The 10,766-nt window shown below is 39.7% G+C and overlaps 1 protein-coding gene across 1 annotated transcript; it reads left to right on the plus strand.

The window, feature by feature from the left end:
• Positions 1-3,964: 3,964 nt before the first annotated feature.
• Positions 3,965-8,746, plus strand: CALHM4 (calcium homeostasis modulator family member 4). Its single transcript, XM_047860757.1, has 2 exons — positions 3,965-4,628; positions 8,064-8,746. Exons 1-2 carry the CDS (start codon positions 4,071-4,073, stop codon positions 8,448-8,450), a joined length of 945 nt encoding a protein of 314 aa, XP_047716713.1. The 5' UTR covers positions 3,965-4,070; the 3' UTR covers positions 8,451-8,746.
• Positions 8,747-10,766: the final 2,020 nt, after the last annotated feature.

Here is a 10,766-nt window from a genome sequence, read left to right on the forward strand (position 1 = left end):
CAGGACATGATGGGTGCATTAGGAAAAGCCAGCTCTTCCTCCAGACTGATTGACCTTCCCCTCCCTCCTGCGTCTTAGGTCAGGACCATAGGGCTTAAGGAAGCAGTCCCTGCCTGGGGTTCCCGTATGAGAGCACAATCTGCACAAATACAGCTGCAGCCTGTGGTGCTGGGACACCAGTTTGCTGGTTTTCAGACTGTGGAACCCACTAGCCTTCAGCGGCTCTTATGATCCAAGGAAGCTTGATGTGCCACAGGCTCCTTCTTTCTGTCAGTCTTCACTTAAATAGAAGAAAGTGTAGAGGTTATATTTCTTTTAAAAAAAAAAAATTTATGCTTTAATTTGTTTTTGAAAGAGAGAGAGGGAGAGAGTGGGGGAGAGGGAGACACAGAATCCGAAGCAGGCTCCAGGCTCTGAGCTGTCAGCACAGAGCCCGATGTGGGCGGAGCTAAAGTTGGACATTTAACTGACTGAGCCACCCAGGTGCCCCAAGGAGTAGACATTTTATATGTTGGATAGACAGGTGACGGCAAGCTATCTTAAAAAGATGGGGCGCCTGGGTGGCGCAGTCGGTTAAGCGTCCGACTTCAGCCAGGTCACGATCTCACAGTCCGTGAGTTCGAGCCCCGTGTCAGGCTCTGGGCTGATGGCTCAGAGCTTGGAGCCTGTTTCTGATTCTGTGTCTCCCTCTCTCTGCCCCTCCCCCGTTCATGCTCTGTCTCTCTCTGTCCCAAAAATAAATAAACGTTGAAAAAAAAAGAAAAAAAAAAAAGAAAAAAAAAGACCATTTGGTTAGAAAGCCCAGAAGAAAAATGATTACTCGCGGATGTAATCATTCACAATCATTGACAAGTTACACACAGATACTGTTGATGAAGTCATTAGTTCTTTCAACTGTAAACAATAAGGCTTAAGAGTTTGTCATCAACAAACTCCTTTACAGCAAGACTTTGATACCTCGATAGTGACTTCTTAACAATCCATGCTTCATTCATCCTTTCTTACAATGTTGCCTGAAAGAGTGGTCTACAATTTCCTTTTCTACTTCCTCACTTCCCACATGCTCTATTAAATGGACTTTTAAAATATGAAATTATAAACATAAGGAAGACGCGGTTCGTACTACCGAGCTCTACCAAACAAGTTGCTATTTATACTTTAGGCTTTATTTTCAGCAATAAAGCAATACTGATACAGTTGAAATATCCAGTACCCTCCTTAATTCTATTCTGTCCTTCTCAATTCTGCTATGAAGAACTTGATATTTGTCATTCCTATACATGTTTTTAAATTCTACATATGTTAGTAACCACAAAGACTATGTGGAATCATTTTGTTTTAAAACTTTACAAAATGTCTTATACTGCACATACTCTATAGCTTGCATTTTCCCTTCCAGTTACTCCTTAGGATTTATCCAGGTCCATAGCTGCCACTCTAGTGAATTTATTTTCCCAGGTTCTTATAGCTGAGGTCAGCAAACTTCTGTAAAGGACCAGGGAGAGGATATTTTAAGTTTTACAGACATATGGACTCTGTCACAACCACTCAACTCTGCTATTGTGGTGAGAAAGCAGCCACAGACAATTCAGGAATAGGTGTGCCCTTTTGCAAATAAAACTTTATTTTTAAATACAGAAATTTGAATTTCTTGAATTTCACAGGTCACAAAGTACTAAACTTTTTTTTTCCCCAACCAAGTTAAAGATGTGGAAACCATTCTTAGCTCGCAAACCATAGAAAACAGGCAGTGGGCCACTTTAGTCTCTGAGCCATACATGATCAACCCCTAGTCTAGAGCATTCTATTTCTGTGGCTTATTAATCTGTTTCTTTGTTATTAGACATTAATAATGAAATAGAATGAAAATACTGTAGTGGAATACTACATATATCTTAGGTAAAGCTGACTTGTTCTTCACATCTTTTATATCCTAATGTTTAATCATTTCTTATAAAACTATGTTTAAAATGTCAAAAAGAATTCTCCTTATAACTCGATCAGTTTTTGCTTTATGTATTTCAAAGTTACGCAGTCACAGACCTACAAATTGGCAATTGTTATATCTTCATAATGGATTGTTCCTTTTATTATGATGGGGTATTCAAAATTAGCTCTTCTGACACAGTTTTGCCTTATATTATGATTCCCAGTTATATATATTTCAATACCTCTAGTTTTCAAGCTTTGTGTGCAGTCAAGTTTTAGGTGTCACTTGCAAGCAGTGTGACTCTATTTTTTAATCAGTCTGGAGGTGAGTTTGCTCCAGCTTCGGTGTGGTTGTTAGGAGCATGCCAGACCACCGGGGACCTACTCCTGGTTCTTCTGTCATCTCTGTGTGACCCTGCGCAATTTCCTTAATCTCATAACACCTCAGTTATCTCATCTGTAAACAAGTTGAGGCTAATATTAGCACCTCATCATAGTTCTTAAAACAGTGACTGGCATGTAGCAAGCACACAGTAATTGTTAGCTCTTTAAAATTTTTTTGTGTGTGAGGGGCGCCTGGGTGGCTCAGTCGGTAAAGCATCCAACTAATCGATTTCAGCTCAGGTCATGATCTCACAGTTGGTGGGATCAAGCTCCGTGTAGGGCTCTGTGCTAACAGTGCAGAGCCTGCTTGGGATCCTCTCTTTCTCCTTCTCTCTCTGCCCCTCCCCACTCGTTTTTTTTTTTCCTCTCTCTCTCTCTCAAAAGAAATAAAATGAAAATTAAAAAAAAAAACACACAAAAACAAAACCATACAGCCTGAGGATAACTGCCTTCTGCTCTCTACTGTTGTCAGTGGGAAATCTATTGTCCGTCTACTGTCATTCTTTTGTGGCTTACGTACCTCTTCTTTCTGGTAGCTTTTAATAATATCTCTTCATTTTTCACAGGCTGAAGTTTTACTATGATGTATTTATATGTGGATTTGTCTTTATTTACACTGCTCAGAACATCTAACACTCTTCTGATGTGGGAACTTCCTTTGATTTTACAAAATTCTCAGTCACTTCTCTTCAAATAGTATTTCTCTGCCCCTCATTTTTCCCTGCTGGAACTCCTATTATGGAGTTGCTTAATCTGTCCTTTGAATTGGATTTTAAAATATATTATTTTATTTCTTTATCTTTTAATATTCTACTTTGGGTGAATTCCTCAGCATTATGTTCCAATTCACTAATTATGTAATTAACCATATCCAGTTGAGAGTTTGAAAAAAGAAATTTATTTCTTACTCATTTTTTACTAGCCCAACCAAGCCTAGTCCAATGCCTTTTACATAGAAGTTATACAATAAATATTTGCTGATGAAATAAATATAGAAAACACCTTACGTATTTGATCATTTAATTTCTTTTTATAGGTATATAATTTTATTACTACCTATCACATTTTCATGTAACAAAAAGATACCTTATAAACAAATTTGCAACTTAGCTTATAAAGCAACACATTATTATATTAGATTCTGTGCATGCAAACACATTTTTTATGCAAAGTTAGAAAGTTAGTTTTGTTGCAATTTGACTTTAAGGGTACCCAAGACTTGTTCTTCTTTTGGGAAAAGCTTTTGGGATGTTCTGGAAGAGCTCATAGGTTATGGATGTTCCAGACAGCCCTAAATTTTGTGTGTCTCTATTATTTGGTAAGTTCTGTTATGCCTTTTGTCATAATTTTATGGTAACTAACTCCTGGTCTAGTACAGGGTAAGAATGTTCTCCCTTTTGCTGCCAATGTCCTATTTGCCGGTGCTGATCAAGGCAGCACATGGAAAGATGGCAGCAGTTGCTGTGCAAGCAGGCCATTCTCTTTTTAGTGGGAAGATACACTGAAGTAGTTTTCCCTGTCACTCGTACCAGATGAATCTCTCTAGTTTCTTCCGGCTGTAATCTGAAGTACATTTATTAGCTCAGGATTCACAAAGTACATAAGGAAAGATGCCTGAATCCTTTAAACATGTTTGAGGATATTGGGTTGCTTGACACAGCCAGTTAAACCAGTAAGGTCCCATAAAATGGTTATAGCTGGTGGAGTCTAACGATCAGAAAGGGCCGGAAGCTGATTCGTGTAAGAGCTTCCCGACGATGAGCCCGACTCTCAACAATATTGTGTCTTCCCTGCAGAGAAGTGGAACATTTATCAATGCTTTAATTGCTGCTTCGACTATTGGTGGGCAACAGCTGTTCTCTTCTTTCACATTCAAATGTCCTTGCCAGGTTGGGAAAAATTTCTACTATGGTTCTGCTTTTCTACTCATTCCAGCCTTGCTCCTTCTGGTTGCTGGCTATGCCCTGAGAAGCCAGATGTGGACAATGAGCCGTGAATACTGCTGCAGCTGTGCTCCTCCACGCCGGAGAATCAGCCTCTTGGAGCGCAAGCTGGCTTGCCTTAGGTTCTTCAGCATCACTGGGAGGGCACTTGTTGCTCCGTTAACATGGCTGGCGGCAACCCTGCTGACAGGCACCTACTATGAATGTGCGGCAAGTGAATTCGCATCTGTGGACCATTACGCAGTATTTGACAATGTCAGTGCCAGCAGACGGGAACAGATCCTAGCTGGGTTTCCATGTTGCAAATCAACTCCATCTGACATGATCCAAGTGAGAGATGAAGTAGCTCTTCTGCACAGATACCAGTCACAAGTAAGTTCCTGATGCTATGCTATGCCATCTTAACTAGTCACTGGACACACTTCACATTCCTACCGCTTCTGATATTGTCTGAATATAAAATGCAAACTAGATGCTATTCATCGAAGTGATTTCTACTGAGTGGCTATTTGATATAGTTAGGATGTTGGGCTTTGGAGTCAGCAGATCTGTTTTTGAGTCTTGCTTTGCCATTTATCAACCTGCAGAACCTTAAGCAAGTTATCTAACTTACCCATGCCTCACTTTTCTCAGCTGTAAAACGGGGATACTGGTAGGATCTACCACATAAAGTTGGATTGAGTAATAAATGAGTGCATACATGTAAAGCGCTCAGTATGGTGTCCAGAGTCGATATTAAATATAATACATTTTAGACATTGTTATTAAAATTATTATTACTACATAGTATATTATTTAATTCTTTCTGCATATACACGTTCTTAAATATTCATTCTACATATTAACAGTTTGCCTAAAACTATAGGAAGCTTAATTATGACGAAAATAAGTTCCAGTGATAGTTCCAAATGTAATGTCCTTAGACAAATTTATGCGAGGGGGTGGAGTGAGGTAGGGAAAAGGCCTAAATCCACGGCACTTACAGCTTAAATTTAAGAAGTGTAAGAGTGCATTCTGTCCGTACAGAAAGAGTAATTGGCATACATTACTCTCTGCTAGGGATTTGGGGGGAAAAACACATTTTCAAACCACTGAAATAAAATGGAAATAAATTATTTTTAAACTACTTATTGCAAAGGCATACACATTTTTTGACCCATCACTTTTTAGTTATTGAAATTTAGGAAGTGATAACACTATTTTGTTGAAAAAAAATTACTATCGACACACAGAATACTCAAGTGTTGCCTATGTCCTGATTTAAGCAAAGTTAGATATCCCATTAAGGTATCTCTGTCTCAACCTTTTATGCTAGCCCTAAAGGTCAGCCAGAGGAACTGTGTGAAGGCAGGTGAGAGGTCAAATAATCAATGGGGGAATTCTAACTTTAAAAAATGTTCTCGCTCAAGAAAAACTAAGATGTAATATACACTGGTAAGATCTTCTTAAAGTGACAATATCTTATTTAATGCATGCAAGGACTTCTGTGATAAGACACAGTTGTATAGTTCTGAGTGCCATCGGCCAGTGGATTTCTTGGACCAGCAGCAACAAAACTAATATTTACTGAGGCGCTTCTCATATACTGTATAAATATTCCCTATTTAATTATAACCCTCATAATCTTAAGAGAAAGGTTTAATCAACCCCATTTTACAGACGAGGAAACCAACGCTCAAAGAGTTCATGTAACTTTTATAAGTTCACAGAGCTAATAAATGACTGATAGAGATATTCAAAGGTCATACCGTTTCCATTTCACCAGGTTGCCTTTCACAACTACCTTGAACTTCAGTCTCATTTGAGGAATATACACTATAAGTTTCATTATTCTGAGATGACCAACAAGATCATATTAACTTCAAACCCCTTCTCTGCCCATACTTTATTCTAGAATAGCTTCCTGACAGTTTTACCGAATTTCAGGTGATCTTCTACAACCATGTCAAAATTATCTTTCTAAATGCAGACTGAATGATGAGCCCCACCCCTTCTGCCATATAAAATTCTTCAATGATTTTCTACAAGCCCAATCACAAATCCAAATTCTTGTCATGAATACAAGGTCCTTCAACGTCTGGCTCCTGACCACTTTTCCACATGACTCCTATGACCCCGTGAGGACAAACTTCCTGAGGTTCTCCCAACTCTTCATGCTCTTACTTTTCTTCCTCTCTTCTTAGAGCTCTCCTTAACTTCTTGCATCTGGTGAACTCCTCTTTAATGTTTAAGTCTGAGCATCATCTCCTCTGGGAAGTATTCCCTGGTACTCCTCTTCCTTAAGTGAATTCACTTCTGTCCCATCATGCTTACTGATATCAAAAATGATCACATTTTACCATATTTCTTGGCTTGCTATTTTGTCTCCCTCTTTAGACTTAAAGACTGTGGAAAGGATGAACGTAACTTAAATTATTCACATCTGAGTCCCTATAACCAAGCACCATGTATAGAGAACATGGTGTGAGGTCAACCTGGGACTCAATAAATGATAGCTAATGAATTAATGGGCATCTCAGATGCCCTTTCCTCCCCCATGCTGGCCTCTATTAAATCAAATTGCCCTAAGTGTCACTTTGTAGGTTTTAGCCTCCACGAGCGCAGCTATCCCGCTGTGCTCACACTGGTAATTCCAGGACTACCGGTGAATCACAAGCTGTGGGAGAGAACTTCACCTCCGAGACTGTGGCTGGGAAGCTGCCTACTGCTGGCTTCCCTACACGTATGGAACTTGTCTCTCTCACTTTATATAATAATCACTAACTATTGAAAAAAGAATACTTAAAAAAAAACAGGGTTCTAAGACTAGAAAACAGGGGCGCCTGGGTGGCTCAGTCGGTTGAGCATCCGACTTTGGCTCAGGTCATGATGTTGGACTTCGGCTCAGGTCATGATCTCGCGGTCCGTGAGTTCGAGCCCCACATCGGGCTCTGTGCTGACAGCTCAGAGCCTGGAGCCTGTTTCAGATTCTGTGTCTCCCTCTCTCTCTCTGTCCCTCCCCCACTCATGCTCTGTCTCTCTGTCTCAGAAATAAACATTAAAAAAAAAAAAAGAAAATTAAAAAAAATAAGACTAGAAAACAGCCATTTATGTCAGTCATTAAAAGAGGAAACTAAATAATTGCAGATGAAATATAGTTAATTTTCCTTTCAAAGTATATTTCAAAAATGAATCATAAAACTGGTCAGCAAATAACTACTTAAAGGAGGAGGAAAATGAAAAGGAAAATAATAAGATGCTTTACATTTAGGGACATGAGTCTTCCTTGGTCACAAAAAATAAAAGAAAAGAGCAACTCAGGAAAAAATGTCAATGAATACATGTTAGCACGTTATTACGAAGGCACGTAGGAAGCTACTATTATTATCTATCATATCATCATTTTCATCACCATCATTATCAAATAGTTATTAAGCACCCAAAGATGTCGAGCCTGTTCCTAATGGTTGGGGGGGAAAAGTTCAGCTAAAGCTAAAAGATGTAGTTTAGGTAACTTCCACAAGAGTAATTGGTGGGTTATAGCAGGTGTCACTTTAAGAACAGTAGTTATAATCCATTCCAAGCTAACTGGTCAATATCCTTTGTGATCCAAAAACCAAATTGAAATGGTTGGGCTTACTCTCTCCATCGCACCTGTATCCATACCAAGTGATCAGCACCTTGTTCATATTTCAAAGACTAGGAAAACAAGCTTCTTACCCACAGTTTACTTCTTACCCCCAGTTTTGTAGAAATCCCCATTGCTATGATTGTCCCTCGAATATTACCTATATTGATGCTGTTTTTCTTTTAAACGATTATGTGAAGATGCTGGGCTGGATTTTGATCACCTTGGCAACCGTCGCTATCCTAGTGTCCCGCTGCTTGGCGACGTGCTGCTCCCCCCTCCCCTCTCGGCAGCACTGGTACTGGACCAACCACCTCCGCAACGAGAGGGAGCTCTTTGAACAAGCTGCAGAACAGCATTCGAGGCTCCTCATCACGAAGCGCATACAGAAACTCTTTGGCTTCATTCCTGGAAAGGAAGACGTCAAACGCATCCGCATTCCTTCGTGTCAGGACTGGAAAGAGATTTCAGCACCCAGTCTTCTCTGCATGGGGGACGATTTGCAAGGTCACTACAGCTTCCTTAGAGACAGGCTGGATGAGGAGAGTGAGGAAAGCAAATCTGAAGGCATCGAATTACGACCTTGATTATAGCACCTCTCACAGGTCAGGTTGCTTAACAGATACTTTGATGGAGTTTCAGTGTCATCTCTTTAACTTTTTCTGTGTCTTTTGGTATTTGTTTAAATAAGCCCATTCAAGATGCTAGTTCCAAAGTCACTTTATCTGATCATTGTGCCAATCTTTCTTTTTGGGATTTCCTTGGTGGAAGTGGTATAATATAGGTCTGGTGATGCCTCTATTGGTGTAAGTAAAACAATATGGAATTTGAAGTCATATCAAAATTAGAATGTTGATTCTATGACTCAGTATCTCTGTAGAAACTAATATTTCTGAGCCCCATTTTGTTACCTGCACATAGTGGCTACTTCGCAGAGCCGTGGTGAGGATTAAATGTGATAACATAAGCACAGTGCCTTTCCTAAAATAAGTGCCAATAAATGTTCCTTTCCCCCTTTCTCCTTGCATCCCATGTCTTTTATCACTATTTCCCTGACTCTAATTTCTGGTTTTATTTCTACCCCTATGTAATATCTAGGAACTTTTCACTTGCTTCTACCCCTTCCTTTGATCTTAAATATCTGATCTTTGGGAGCCAGGACAAAATGCCCTTTCTAAACTGGTAACATGTAAGAGAGAAGCTCATGCAGAAAGGTCTTGAGTCATTCTGCCATAACCAGGGGAAGATGATGCATTATTCTATCATCATTAGTATCATATGTTCTTTTGTAGCATACAAATGTTCTTTTGTAGCACCTCCATACTAGGAGCATTTTTATAGTCACAACATATCAAGTTTATGTGCTCCTTCTGTGCTCCACTGCAGAGATGCCATGTGTGCCTTTTCATTATCACTTTGTGCCCTTGTTCAAAATCCATTTGGGGAAGTACGACTGCTATATGTATTTATGTATCCACTATCTACAACTCCAAAAGCGGAGACCTGCCTGACTCTTCTCTATGACTTTACACCTCTAAAATTTGACAGTTTTGTAATTGATCCTGGTTATTTCTGATATATATAGTGTCTTATGCCTCATGTTTGTCACATTCACCTAAGCAACTGGTTCCTTGGCCAAAATAAGCAAAATGAAGGCGTTTGTGTATTTTTTAAGCCAAAACAATGGCTGCTTACTGGGTAATAATGGACCAACTCCCAATAGTCAAGCTAACTTTCAAGATTCACTTTCTTTTTTTTTTTTTTAATTTTTTTTTAAACGTTTTATTTATTTTTGAGACAGAGAGAGACAGAGCATGAACGGGGGAGGGGCAGAGAGAGAGGGAGACACAGAATCGGAAGCAGGCTCCAGGCTCTGAGCCATCAGCCCAGGGCCCGACGCGGGGCTCGAACTCACGGACCGCAAGATCGTGACCTGAGCTGAAGTCGGACGCTTAACCGACTGAGCCACCCAGGCGCCCCTCAAGATTCACTTTCAAGGAAACCAGTTACTTGAGTACCTAAAATGCAATCAAATATTTACTATTCTGTTACACAATCATGGAAGAAAGAGTCTATTCTGTATGCAATTATGGGTTCCACACACTTAACGGAAAGAAATAGAAAAAGAATTTTAAGGAGACCATTACATTTTTTTTAACATTTATTCATTTTTGAGAGACAGAATATGAGTGGGGGAGAGGAAGAGAGGAGGACACAGAATCCGAAGCACGCTCCAGGCTCTGAGCTGTCAGCACAGAGCCCAGCACAGAGCCCGACACAGGGCTCGAACTCATGAACTGCAAGATCATACCTGAGCTGAAGTCGGACACTTAACCAACTGAGCCACCCAAGCACCCCAAAGACCATTTTTTAAAAAATCTAGAAGTGATGCACTTTGCTAAGACAGGAGACCTGTCCCTCCCTCATCATTACTTACTGGGCAAGTCAGTTAGTGTCTCTGGGACTCAACTGTTTTCATCTATAAAACATAGATGATACCTTACCTGTTGTAGGGCAAAGGAACTGAAGGAAATGTATTCTTGAGATTCTGTTTAAACCTGATAAGATTTTTGTGTTTATGCTCATACGTATACAGGTCCAGATGTATACAATCTTCTGGAATAGTAGTAGGCCCAGATTGTCTCCATTACAAGGAAAGTATTACTGAGTTCAATTCTTCCTCTAAAGACATTTGCTGGCATTCCACTTTCAAAAGAGTGTTAATGTACTGATATTTTTCAAATGGCCAAGGGAAGCCATTCCACTTTGTCACCTAAATCCATATACAAAACTGACATGAAATCATGAGAGGGATCGTTAACAAAAAAGAAGTTGTGGAAGGTAACTAGAGTCCTCCTTTGGCTCTGATATAAATGAGCTGTGTAAATATGGAAGATCATGTC

This window comes from Prionailurus viverrinus, chromosome B2, assembly GCF_022837055.1.
Source record: "Prionailurus viverrinus isolate Anna chromosome B2, UM_Priviv_1.0, whole genome shotgun sequence".
Lineage (NCBI taxonomy): Eukaryota > Metazoa > Chordata > Mammalia > Carnivora > Felidae > Prionailurus > Prionailurus viverrinus.

What these genes read in the sequence shown, in the direction of transcription:
- CALHM4 (XM_047860757.1), top strand. Translation starts at nt 4,071, where the DNA reads ATGAGCCCGACTCTCAACAATATTGTGTCTTCCCTGCAGAGAAGTGGA. An exon ending in TGCACAGATACCAGTCACAA is followed by an intron (nt 4,629 to 8,063) that starts GTAAGTTCCTGA and finishes GATTATGTGAAG; the next exon opens with ATGCTGGGCTGGATTTTGAT.